Genomic DNA, 13,921 nt, shown 5'->3' with positions numbered 1-13,921 from the left:
GCGTCATGTTCACGGGCGTCATGTAAGCGCAGCCGTCGGCCATCACACCGACCGATTCGCAACCCTCCTCCCAGTTTATCAATAAAAGACCAGCGATTTCAGGTAATCCGACATGCTTGCATAATAATTTAAACGATAGGCAACAGTTGAACATTACAGTAAACGTTTATTGTCAATCGGTAATGTGGCAGATTGCAGCCGTTGAATAGTGTCCGTTTTTCGGGCTGCAGCGTTGTGGTTTCCGTCTGTCATGTTTTTATTTATTTTTTTAACTCAGGGTCGTTATCGATACAAGTCATTACATAGGTGAGGACTCAAAATGAATGTATATCTGAGTAAGAGTATGGTACTGTGTAAAAAAAGTGCTGATTAGTTAAATGCCCCTTATTGTTTTACTGTAGCGCTTGTTGCACAAGCAAGAGAACTGACTCCTTACACCGTGACAAATATAAGGGAAAGAGGATACCTAGTCAGTATGTGTATATACTACCGTTAAAAAAATGTGGAGTCACTTAGAAATGTCCTTGTTTTCCATGAAAACATACATGAAATGAGTTGCAAAATGAAAAGGAAATATAGTCAAGACGTTGACAAGGTTATAAATAATGATTTTTAATTGAAATAATAATTGTGTCCTTCAAACTTTGCTTTCATGAAAGAATCCTCAATTTGCAGCAATTACAGACTTGCAGGCCTTTGGCATTCTAGTTTTCAATTTGTTGAGGTAATCTGAAGAGATTTCAGCCCGTGCTTCCTGAAGCACCTCCCTCAAATTGGATTGGCTTGATGGGCACTTCTTACGTACCATACGGTCAAACTGCTCCCACAACAGCTCAATAGGGTTGAGATCCGGTGACTGTGCTGGCCACTCCATTATAGACAGAATACCATCTGACTGCTTCTTCCCTAAATAGTTATTGCATAGTTTGGAGCTGTGCTTTAGGTAATTATCCTGTTGTCGGAGGAAATTGGCTCCAGTTAAGCGCCGTCCACAGGGTATGGCATGGCGTTGCAAAATTGAGTGATAACCTTCCTTCTTCAAGATCCCTTTTACCCTGTACAAATCTCCCACTTTACCACCACCAAAGCACCCCCAGACCATCACATTGCCTCCACCATGCTTGACAGATGGCGTCAAGCACTCCTCCAGCATCTTTTGATTTTTCTGCATCTCATGAATGTTCTCCTTTGTGATCCGAATATCTCAAACTTAGATTTGTCTGTCCATAACACTTTTTTCCAATATTCCTCTGTCCAGTGTCTGTGATCTTTTGCCCATCTTAATCTTTTATTTTTATTGGTCAGTCTGAGATATGGCTTTTTCTTTGCAACTCTGCCTAGAAGGCCAGCATCCCGGAGTCACCTCTTCACTGTTGACGTTGAAACTGGTGTTTTGCGGGTACTATTTAATAAAGCTGCCAGTTGAGGACTTGTGAGGCGTCTGTTTCTCAAACTAGACACTCTAATGTACTTGTCCTCTTGCTCAGTTGTGCACCGGGGCCTCCCACTCCTCTTTCTATTTTGGTTAGAGACAGTTTGTGCTGTTCTGTGAAGGGAGTAGTACACAGTGTTGTACGAGATCTTCAGTTTCTTGGCAATTTCTCACATGGAAAAGCCTTCATTTCTCAGAACAAGAATAGACTGATGAGTTTCAGAAGAAAGTTCTTTGTTTCTGGCCATTTTGAGCCTGTAATCAAACCCACAAATGCTGATGATCCAGATACTCAACTAGTCTAAAGAAGGCCAGTTTTACTGCTTCTTTAAATAGCACGACCGTTTTCAGCTGTGCTAACATAATTGCAAAAGGGTTTTCTAATGATCAATTAGCCTTTTTAAAATGATAAACTTGGATTAGCTAACACAGCGTTCCAAGGGAACACAGGAGTGATGGTTGCTGATAATGGGCCTCTGTACGCCTATGAAGATATCCCATTACAAATCAGCTGTTTCCAGCTACAATAGTCATTTACAACATTAACAATGTCTACACTGTATTTCTGATCAATTTTAATGGATACATTTTTTTTGCTTTTCTTTCAAAAACAAGTACATTTCTAAGTGATCCCAAACTGTTGAACGGTAGTGTGTATGCATATTATATATGTTTTTCTGTTTGTTTATTTCATTTCTGAACAACACTTAGATTTACATTTTTTGATTCAGACACTTTTTTTAAAATAGAAAAAAAGCATCCAGTCCACTTCATACCATGTCTGAACTGGGTTCTGGCTGCAGTGTTCAGACCATGTCTGAACTGGGTTCTGGCTGCAGTGTTCATACCATGTCTGAACTGGGTTCTGGCTGCAGTGTTCAGACCATGTCTGAACTGGGTTCTGGCTGCAGTGTTCAGACCATGTCTGAACTTGGTTCTGGCTGCAGTGTTCAGACCATGTCTGAACTGGGTTCTGGCTGCAGTGTTCAGACCATGTCTGAACTGGGTTCTGGCTGCAGTGTTCAGACCATGTCTGAACTGGGTTCTGGCTGCAGTGTTCAGACCATGTCTGAACTGGGTTCTGGCTGCAGTGTTCAGACCATGTCTGAACTGGGTTCTGGCTGCAGTGTTCACACCATGTCTGAACTGGGTTCTGGCTGCAGTGTTCACACCATGTCTGAACTGGGTTCTGGCTGCAGTGTTCACACCATGTCTGAACTGGGTTCTGGCTGCAGTGTTCACACCATGTCTGAACTGGGTTCTGGCTGCAGTGTTCAGACCATGTCTGAACTGGGTTCTGGCTGCAGTGTTCACACCATGTCTGAACTGGGTTCTGGCTGCAGTGTTCAGACCATGTCTGAACTGGGTTCTGGCTGCAGTGTTCAGACCATGTCTGAACTGGGTTCTGGCTGCAGTGTTCATACCATGTCTGAACTGGGTTCTGGCTGCAGTGTTCAGACCATGTCTGAACTGGGTTCTGGCTGCAGTGTTCATACCATGTCTGAACTGGGTTCTGGCTGCAGTGTTCAGACCATGTCTGAACTGGGTTCTGGCTGCAGTGTTCATGCCATGTCTGAACTGGGTTCTGGCTGCAGTGTTCAGACCATCTCTGAACTGGGTTCTGGCTGCAGTGTTCAGGCCATGTCTGAACTGGGTTCTGGCTGCAGTGTTCAGGCCATGTCTGAACTGGGTTCTGGCTGCAGTGTTCAGGCCATGTCTGAACTGGGTTCTGGCTGCAGTGTTCAGACCATGTCTGAACTGGGTTCTGGCTGCAGTGTTCATACCATGTCTGAACTGGGTTCTGGCTGCCGTGTTCATACCATGTCTGAACTGGGTTCTGGCTGCCGTGTTCATACCATGTCTGAACTGGGTTCTGGCTGCAGTGTTCGTACCATGTCTGAACTGGGTTCTGGCTGCCGTGTTCATACCATGTCTTAACTGGGTTCTGGCTGCAGTGTTGCAGCCCAGACAAGATCACAACAGGGTCCAGAGATGGCATCAGTGAAGCTGGAAGACTGCAGTCAAACACTGGAACTCAATGTGATTGTCAAAGAGGAGGAGGAGGACAGAGAAATCGAGGAGGAGGAGGAAGGTGGGGAGGAGGAGGAGGAGGAGGAAGAAGAGGATGAGGAAGATAATGACATTGACTCTGGTGAGTCCAGGTTGGCTACACCAGCATTTTGGTTACATCATAATTCTTACAGTCCAGATCTAGGTTCAAATAGTATTTAAAAACGTTCAAATACTTTCAGTGTTTGCTTGAGCCTACCTGAAGTGTCACCTAGTTAAGCGGGGTGATGGTCACTTTTGAGACTATTCCGTTGGTTCAAATGGACCAGGCACATATTGATTTCAATCAAGCACAGACTGATTTTAAATTTGAATTGAACCCATGTCTACTATTGTCTAGTGTGGCACACACAGCATGTGTAGTCCAAAAATAACCCCTAAGCCCCTGTTTTGATGTTGTTCAAGTAGATATGGAAGAAGAGGAGGACCAGGGAGAAAGAGGTGCGGCTAACCCAGGTAATACATTACAATAGAAAGAGAACTAACCCAGGTAACACATTACAATAGAAAGAGAATAGAATAAAGCCTATTATTATTATTATTAGGATTATTATTATGATTACTATTATTATTATTACTACTATTATTATTACTATTATTATTATATTATTACTATTATTATTATGTTATTATTATTATTATTACTATTATTATTATTATTACTATTATTATTATTATTACTATTATTATGTTATTATTATTATTATTACTACTATTATTATGTTATTATTATTATTACTATTACTATTATTATTATTACTATTACTATTATTATTACTATTATTATTATTACTATTATTATTATTATTACTACTATTATTACGTTATTATTATTATTATTATTACTATTATTACTATTACTATTATTATTACTATTATTATTATTACTATTATCATTACTGTTATTATTGTTATTACTATTATTATTATTATTACTATTATTATGTTATTATTATTATTATTATTATTACTATTATTATTATTACTATTACTATTATTATTACTATTATTATTACTATTATTATCACTACTATTATCATTACTGTTATTAATATTATTACTATTGTTATTACTATTATTATTATTATTACTATTATTATTATTACTACTATTATTATTATTATTACTATTACTATTATTATTACTATTATTATTACTATTATTATCACTACTATTATCATTACTGTTATTAATATTATTACTATTGTTATTACTATTATTATTATTATTACTATTATTATTACTACAATTATTATTACTACTACTACTACTACTACTACTACTACTACTACTATTATTATGTGAAGATCTATTATATTATAAAGTGTTTTAATGAACATTGTGTTCCAGTCTTATTGGTTTGATGTTTTACAGGGCTTGTTATTGTTAAAAGAGAGGAGGAGAGGGACAGAGAGAAGAAGGATGAAGAGGAGGAGGAAGGTGTGGATAGGACCAAGCCAGGTAATCACTGATCACAACATGCATCCAGAGGAGGAGGTGGGGGATGGAGAGGAGAGGAGGAGGAAGGTATAGATGGGACCAAGCCAGGTATTTATTTAAACACATGAAATTACCAATTCATATACACATTAATATACAATAAACACATTCAACTACCCATTAATATACAATAAACACATTCAACTACCCATTCATATACACATTAATATACAATCAATCCATTAAACTACCCATTCATATATATATATATATTAATATACAAAAAACACATTAAACTCCACATTCATATACACATTAATATGCAATGTGCTGTACCCACACGCTTCAAGATGGCCACCATTGTCCCTGTTCCCAAGAAAGCTAAGGTAACTGAACTAAATGACTCTCGCCCCGTAGCACTCACCTCTGTCATCATGAAGTGCTTTGAGAGACTAGCCAAGGATCATATCACCTCCACCTCCACCCTACCTGATACCCTAGACCCACTCCAATTTGCTTACTGCCCCAATAGGTCCACAGACGATGTAATCATCATCACACTGCACACTGCCCTATCCCATCTGAACAAAAATAATACCTATGTAAGAATGCTGTGCATTGACTACAGCTCAGCATTCAACACCATAGTACCCTCCAAACTCATCATTAAGCTTGAGACCCTGGGTCTCGACCCCGCCCTGTGCAACTGGGTCCTGGACTTTCTGATGGGCCGCCCCCAGGTGGTGAAGGTAGGAAACAACATCTCCACCCCGCTGATCCTCAACACTGGGGCCCCACAAGGGTGAGTTCTCAGCCCTCTCCTGTACTCCCTGTTCACCCATGACTGCGTGGCCATGCACGCCTCCAACTCAATCATCAAGTTTGCAGACGACACTACAGAGAGTTAAGTTCCTCTGCGTACACATCACGGACAATCTGAAATGGTCCACCCACACAGACAGCATGGTGAAGAAGGCGCAACAGCACCTCTTCAACCTCAGGAGGCGGAAGAAATTTGGCTTGCCACCAAAAACCCTCACAAACTTCTACAGATGCACAATCGAGAGCATCCTGTCGGGCTGTGTCACCACCTGGTACGGCTACAACACCGCCCTCAACAGCAAGGCTCTCCAGAGGGTAGTGAGGTCTGCACAACGCATCACTGGGGCAAACTACCTGCCCTCCAGGACACCTACAGCACCTGATGTCACAGGAAGGCCAAAAAGATCATCAAGGACAGCAACCACCCGAGCCACAGCCTGTTCACCCCGCTATCATCCAGAAGGCGAGGTCAGTACAGGTACATCAAAACTGGGACTGAGAGACTGAAAAACAGTTTCTATCTCAAGGCCATCAGACTGTTAAATAGCCATCACTAACATAGAGAGGCTGCTGCCAACATACTGACTCAAATCACTGACCACTTTAATAAATGGATTTAATAATGTTATCACTAGTCATTTTAAATAATGCCACTTTTATATGTTTACATATCCTACATTACTCATCTCATATGTATATACTGTATTTTATACCATCTATTGCATCTTGTCTATGCCATCGCTCATCCATATATTTATATATACATATTCTTATTCCATCCCCTTACGTTGTGTGTGTATAAGGTAGTCGTTGTGAATTTGTTAGATTACTTGTTAGGTATTACTGCACTGTCTTAACTAGAAGCACAAGCATTTCGCTACACTCGCATTGACATCTGCTAACCATGTGTATGTGACAAATAAAATGTGATTTTATTTAAACACATTAAACTACCCATTCATATACATTAATATACACGTTATTATACACAACAATACATGAAAAGCAAAACAAAATGATAAAAAACAGACACATTCAGAAAAACGGTCCCCCTAACAACCGTCTGAAAGGCCCTAGAGGGTCCCCCTAACAACCGTCTGAAAGGCCCTAGAGGGTCCCCCTAACAACCATCTGAAAGGCCCTAGAGGGTCCCCCTAACAACCGTCTGAAAGGCCCTAGAGGGTCCCCCTAACAACCGTCTGAAAGGCCCTAGAGGCACCAATTCCTACAATTTTAAAGTGCATTGTAGATCATTCCACACTGAAGTGCAAAAATACTAAACGCAGATCTACCCAACTCGGGGGATATCGAAGGGATCTCCAGAGAGTAGCCATCTCTGAGCCCGGTCCGGTAGCCCGTACATCTATAGGTTAACAATGAGGTAAGGTACGGCGGAAATGTATGCAATATGCCTTTTTTATAGACAAAAAGAGCACAATGCATCGATCTACGAGACTTCAAGGTGGGCCAGCCTGCATTCTGATACAAAATGCAATGTGTGCTGAACCTATCGGCCGTAATAAATCGCATCGCATCATGATAAACCACATCCAATGACTTCAATATAGTGGCAGCTGCATTCAGATAGACAATATCCGCCATAGTCAATATACCTGGAATGAATGTTGACTAAATGATTTGTTTTCTGCTATTTAATGAAAGACAGGACCAGTTCCTATAGAAGAAGCCGATTAAAAATAATAAAAAAAAAACATTTTTTATTTATTTTTTCATATTATTAATTTCTTAGCTAATTCATCAACATACTTTTTGAAAAGATCGCAAGATCAGTATTCACCACAGTGTCATCTGCGTACAGGTGAAAGATAACATTTTAAGATAGTGAGAGAAAATAAAACGGACCAAGAATGGATCCCTCCGGGAAACCCTTTATGTCCAGAACCTGATTTAACACCATCAGTAAATACACACTGTGTTCTGAGGGGTATCCTATGGAGCAAGCTACTCTGGGTTTTCTAAAGCTAACCGGGCTTCAGTTAGCTTGACATCCCAGCTCAGGCTTCATCCGTACTACGACGGCGGATATTTCTCACCTGCCTGCCGCTAACTCCACCAGGCGTACATGGCTTGTCGAATTCTTCATTGAGACAATGCTGAAAGGTCAATCCGTGGGCAAATCAGTGCCATGTTAAACATTTGAGACGAAAATCATAATGAAGGAAAAGTTCTTACAGATTCAGCAGGCTGAGGTGTGAAATAAGCTTTTAGAAGTATCTTCTTCACTGTGTTCATTCTTATTGTTAAAATAATTATCACAATAATAAATGTTTATTTTCGTTTCTAAATGCATTCTGTCATTACTAAATCATGTGATAGGTATTTTTTTTAATTGTAAAAAAAAGAAATCACACAAACATTTAATTAATAATATATTTAATCAGTCATTTAATTAATAACATATTTAATCAGTCATTTAATTAATAACATATTTAACCAGTCTTCTTCCTCAAATGAAGGAGATGATGACGCACTCTTTGCAAAAGGGAGGGATTCTGATTTCATTGATCCTCAACTCGCGGTTCAGACTATTCATTCAGGATAGAGTTGGTCTGCCCGGGACCAGGTTAGTTCTGAAGGATTCATTCAGGATAGAGTTGGCCTGCCCGGGACCAGGTTAGTTCTGAAGGATTCGCTACCATAGAAATGTAACTGACTAAAAGGTGAGCCACATTCATACGACTGGTTGTCCTTTTAAATAATTTTCAAACCAGCTACATGCAGCCTGGTCCAGGCTTCAGAATAAGTTGTGTAGTATTTAGTAGTATTTATTGGGATCCCCAATTTGGAAATAAAACACAACAAATAAAATACATGATATACATAAAACTACATAACACTACATAATCTCCTGCCTCTGCCTCACGCTTCAGAAACAGGAGATGCCTCCTGTCCTATGAGCCGTTCCGGCTTGTACAAGCCGAGGCTTGTGGAAGGCTACTTACCTACATACAGTGCTTTCGCAAAATATTCCGACCACTTGACTTTTCCCACATTTTGTTACGCTACAGCTTTATTCTAAAATAGATTAAACAAATAAAAAAATCCTCATCAATCTACACTCAACACCCCATAATGACAAAGTGAAAACAGGTTTTCAGAAATGTTTGCAAATGTATTAAAAATGAAAACAGAGACCCTTTGCTAGGAGACTCGACATTGAGCTCAGGTGCATCCTGATTCCATTGATCATCCTTGATGTCTCTACAACTAGATTGGAGTCCACCTGTGGTAAATTAAATTGATTGGACATGATTTGGATAGGCACACGCCTGTCTATACAAGGTCCCACAGTTGACAGTGCATGTCAGAGCAAAAACCATGCCATGAGGTCGAAAGAATGGTCCTTAGAGCTCAGAGACAGGACTGTGTCACGACACAGATATGGGGAAGGGTTTCCTAGAGCTGGCCACCTGGCCAAACTGAGCAATCGGGGGAGACTGGCCTTGATCAGGGAGGTGACCAAGAACCCGATGGTCACTGACAGAGCTCCAGAGTTCCTCTGTGGAGATGGGAGAACCTTCCACAAGGACAACCATCTCTGCAGCACTCCACCAATCAGGCCTTTATGGTAGAGTGGCCAGACAGAAGCCACTTCTCAGTAAAAGGCACATGACAGCCAAAAGGCACCTAAAGGACTCAGACCATAAGAAACAAGATTATCTGGTCTGATGAAACTAAGATTGAACTCTTTGGCCTGAATGCCAAGCGTCACGTCTGGAGGAAACCTGGCACCATCCCTATGGTGAAGCATGGTGGTGGCAGCATCATGCTGTGGGGATGTTTTTCAGCGGCCGGGACTGGGAGACTAGTCAGGATCGAGGAAAAGATTAACGAAGCAAAGTACAGGGAGATCCCTTGATGAAAACCTGCTCCAGAGTACTCAGGACCTCAGACTGGGGTGAAGGTTCACCTTCCAACAGGACAACAACCGTAAGCACACAGCCAAGACAACACAGGAGTGGCTTCGGGACAAGTCTCTGTATGTCCTTGAGTGGCCCAGCTAGAGCCCAGACTTGAATATCCCAGTAATCGCTGATCAGAACATACATTTAAGAGGAGGAGGAAGGTGTGGGTAGGACCAACTCAGATCAGAATATATATTTAGGAGAAGTCAACTTCCCTTTCTACATACCGATGCATAGTATAGCATATAAAACAGAAAACAAGTGTTTAACCCCTGTAATATTGCCATTGAAACAGGAGAGGGTGCCAGCTCTGACCCAGACAGCCTAGGGGACCCTGACACGGAGAGACCGTATCTCTGCTCCCAGTGTGGCAAGAGGTTCACTGCAGCCAGCAGCTTGAAGATACACATGATGACCCACAGCGGAGAGAAACCCCACCAGTGTTCCATTTGCGGGAAGGCCTTCCTGCGATCCTATGACCTGAGACGACACCAGGTGGTTCACAAAGGTGAGAGAAACACCTATACCCTGATGTTAAACTATTTTATTGACTATGGTACAGGTACACTATTGTGTAAAACAATGACTTTGAAGATGATCTCCATTGTATGTTTGTTAGCTAGCTATCCAGACAGTTTTTAAAAATAACTGCCAACATTCCATAAAAAAATGTGTCAATCCACAGCCATACACTGGCTGAAATCAGTTGTTGATAGGACTTAGACAAGTTGTAAATGCAAGTACTGATATTGTATCGTATAGTAACACTCACTGCTTTCCAAGAGAACACACATTGAGACATTATGGTTTGTTTACATATATTTTAGAGGCTAATTATACGGAAAGTGTGTATAAAACCTGTATAAACTGTATTTATAATTATATGACCAATATTTTAGGTAGACTAATTCTATTACCCAATTTCTGATACATCACATGCCTTTTATTTTCCTGCGTCAGTTAAAGCAGGAAATGCATCACCTACTGCCATTCATTCCAATTAGACTGGGTTGGATTTCTCCCTGACCAAGATGGCTGCCATTTTCAGACCATTATGGAACTTTGAGGGTTTACAACACAGCCCCTGTAGTAATTGAGTAGGATCTCTATGGGTACAGGTACATGGTATTGTAGCAAATTTGGGGTGTATCTCCGACCAGGATGCAAACTGTGTCCAGGAGACTGTCAACCCTACAGTGATCTGAACCTCTTGACGAGGTTGCTAGGTGTTGGGTTAAGGTCGCTATAGTATTTTACTGTATGTACAGCATACTGTTAAGCATGCAAGGGATGCTGTTCTCTCCTCTCTGTTCTAGCAGCGTCTCTAACCCCTATAATGTTGTCATTGAAACAGGAGAGGGTGCCAGCTCTGACACGGACAGCTCTGAGAAGCTGCACCGCTGCTCCGAGTGCGGAAAGAGGTTCCTCACAAAGACGCGGCTGAACAGACATGCGTTGATTCACAGCGGAGAGAAACCACATCAGTGCTCTGTCTGTGGGAAGTGTTTCTTACGACCCGATGACCTGAGGAGACACATGACCATCCACACCGGAGAGAAAACCAAGCACGTCTGCCATCCGTGTGGGAAGACCTTCACCTTGCTAAGGCACCTCAAGATCCACCAGCGAGTCCATACAGGAGAGAAACCATACCACTGCTCCAAGTGCCCGGAGAGTTTCGCCCATCTGTTGGAGTATAGGAAGCACAGACAGACCCACCGTAAGGAGAAACCATACCACTGTGATGACTGTGGCAAGATGTTCTCCCACTTCAGAACCCTCAAGGTTCATCGTCTGATCCACACAGGTGAGAACCTCCACCACTGCTCCTACTGCGGGAAGGGCTTCACGATCAGAGGGAACCTCAACACCCACCTACTGACCCACACTAAGGAGAAACCGCATCAGTGCTCCATCTGCGGACAATGCTTCGCAAGATCCCAGTGCTTGAAAAAACACAAGCTCAAGAAATTACACATGGAAAAGGTCCTCTACCACATCTGCGACTGCGGTAAGAGCTTCACGGATGTAGAGAAGCTGCAGACGCACGCAAGGACGCACTTGAAGAACCTTGAGAAGAGGTTCTGCTGCTCATACTGCGGCCGGACGTTCGTACGGGCTGGTGACCTTCAAAGCCACCAGAGAACACACACTGGAGAGAAACCGTACGTCTGCACTATATGCGGGACCCGTTTCGCCCAGTCTGGGAACCTGAGAGTGCACCAGATCACGCACACTAAAGCGAGGCCGTACCCTTGTACTGTCTGTGATAAGGGGTTCACCACACCGGGGAGTCTGAAGGTGCACATGAGGCTCCATACAGGGGAGAAGCCGTATGTCTGTAGCCTGTGTGGGAAAGGGTTCCATGTACCCAAATTGCTGAAGAAACACCAGGAGCATCACACAAGCGAGATGACAGCCTCCTTGGACATGACATAGGAAAAGCCTACAATTTGTCTGGAGGACTTTTATTTTGGAAAATACGTCCTCAATGAGACCAGTGGCCAGTACTTTAGTCACTGAGACCTGTCCTTTCTCAATTCATCTTTCCTCAATTATCTCGCATCCTCTCTCCTCGCCTCCTCAACTGTATTGGAGGAGAACATCTAAAGTCCCTCCCCTCAGACCTTCTCCTCCAATGAGTTTTGAGAAGAAGCTGAGGTGAGAGAATGCAAGGACTCGAGGACTGATGAATTGGGAAAAAAAATCCAGGTTTCAATGGCCAAAGGATTGCTGGTGGTTTCTCTGCTGCTCTCATTAACACTAGCATCGCTGGGCCTCGGGCACATACCAGTGGAATGTCTACATTTGAAACAGTCTATAAATCCATTTAAGGACATGGGTTTTCAAAATAAAAGTCATCTGAAATTGTGCTCCAAATGTGCTTTTCAACATCTCACTAATCATGACTGAATTTGTAGTGCTTCATTTAGTGATACAGCCTTCATAAAGCTTCTCTAGATTAACGCCATATATGAAGACAGTAATGATATATAATGTGTTACATCATCTGTTGCCCTCTACAGGTAGCCTGGTGGTTAGAGCCTAGTGGTTATAGTCTGGTGGTTACAGTCTGGTGGTTACAGTCTGGTGGTTAGAGCCTGGTGGTTAGAGCCTGGTGGTTAGAGCCTTGGGCCAGTAACTGAAAGGTTGCTAGATCGAATCCCTGAGCTGACAAGGTAAAAATCTGTCATTCTGCCCCTGAGCAAGGCAGTTAACCCACTGTTCCCTGGGCGCCGTGGATGTCGATTATGGCAGCCCCCCCGCACCTCTCTGATTCAGAGGGGTTGGGTTAAATGCGGAAGACACATTTCAGTTGAATGCATTCAGTTGTACAACTGACTAGGTATCCCCCTTTCCATTATAGCCATCATGGTTATTATTTGACCCTGCTGGTCATCTTTGAACGTTTGAACATCTTGAATAACGATCTGTCCTTAATGGTCACATGGACACTATCATCTCTATCTGGCACAGCCAGAAGAGGTCTGGTCACGCCTCGGCGCCTAGTTCCTCTCTACCCGACACAGCCAGAAGAGGTCTGGTCACGCCTCGGCGCCTAGTTCCTCTCTACCCGACACAGCCAGAAGAGGTCTGGTCACGCCTCGGCGCCTAGTTCCTCTCTACCCGACACAGCCAGAAGAGGACTGGTCACGCCTCGGCGCCTAGTTCCTCTCTACCCGACACAGCCAGAAGAGGACTGGTCACGCCTCGGCGCCTAGTTCCTCTCTACCCGACACAGCCAGAAGAGGTCTGGTCACGCCTCGGCGCCTAGTTCCTCTCTACCCGACACAGCCAGAAGAGGTCTGGTCACGCCTCGGCGCCTAGTTCCTCTCTACCCGACACAGCCAGAAGAGGTCTGGTCACGCCTCGGCGCCTAGTTCCTCTCTACCCGACACAGCCAGAAGAGGACTGGTCACGCCTCGGCGCCTAGTTCCTCTCTACCCGACACAGCCAGAAGAGGTCTGGTCACGCCTCGGCGCCTAGTTCCTCTCTACCCGACACAGCCAGAAGAGGACTGGTCACACCTCGGCGCCTAGTTCCTCTCTACCCGACACAGCCAGAAGAGGTCTGGTCACGCCTCGGCGCCTAGTTCCTCTCTACCCGACACAGCCAGAAGAGGTCTGGTCACGCCTCGGCGCCTAGTTCCTCTCTACCCGACACAGCCAGAAGAGGTCTGGTCACGCCTCGGCGCCTAGTTCCTCTCTACCCGACACAGCCAGAAGAGGTC

At 43.2% G+C, this 13,921-nt stretch overlaps 1 protein-coding gene across 1 annotated transcript; it reads left to right on the top strand.

The window, feature by feature from the left end:
- The first annotated feature begins 20 nt into the window (after window positions 1-20).
- Window positions 21-13,695, top strand: LOC145862639 (uncharacterized). Its single transcript, XM_082967612.1, has 6 exons — window positions 21-102; window positions 3,388-3,584; window positions 3,911-3,958; window positions 4,877-4,963; window positions 9,986-10,198; window positions 11,045-13,695. Exons 2-6 carry the CDS (start codon window positions 3,425-3,427, stop codon window positions 12,127-12,129), a joined length of 1,593 nt encoding a protein of 530 aa, XP_082823738.1. The 5' UTR covers window positions 21-102; window positions 3,388-3,424; the 3' UTR covers window positions 12,130-13,695.
- The last annotated feature ends 226 nt before the right edge of the window (window positions 13,696-13,921 follow it).

This window comes from Salmo salar, chromosome 02 (genome assembly GCF_965601325.2).
Source record: "Salmo salar chromosome 02, fSalSal1, whole genome shotgun sequence".
NCBI lineage: Eukaryota > Metazoa > Chordata > Actinopteri > Salmoniformes > Salmonidae > Salmo > Salmo salar.
Note: the sequence above shows the minus strand (reverse complement) of the source record. Positions and strands in the feature narration are given on the sequence as shown.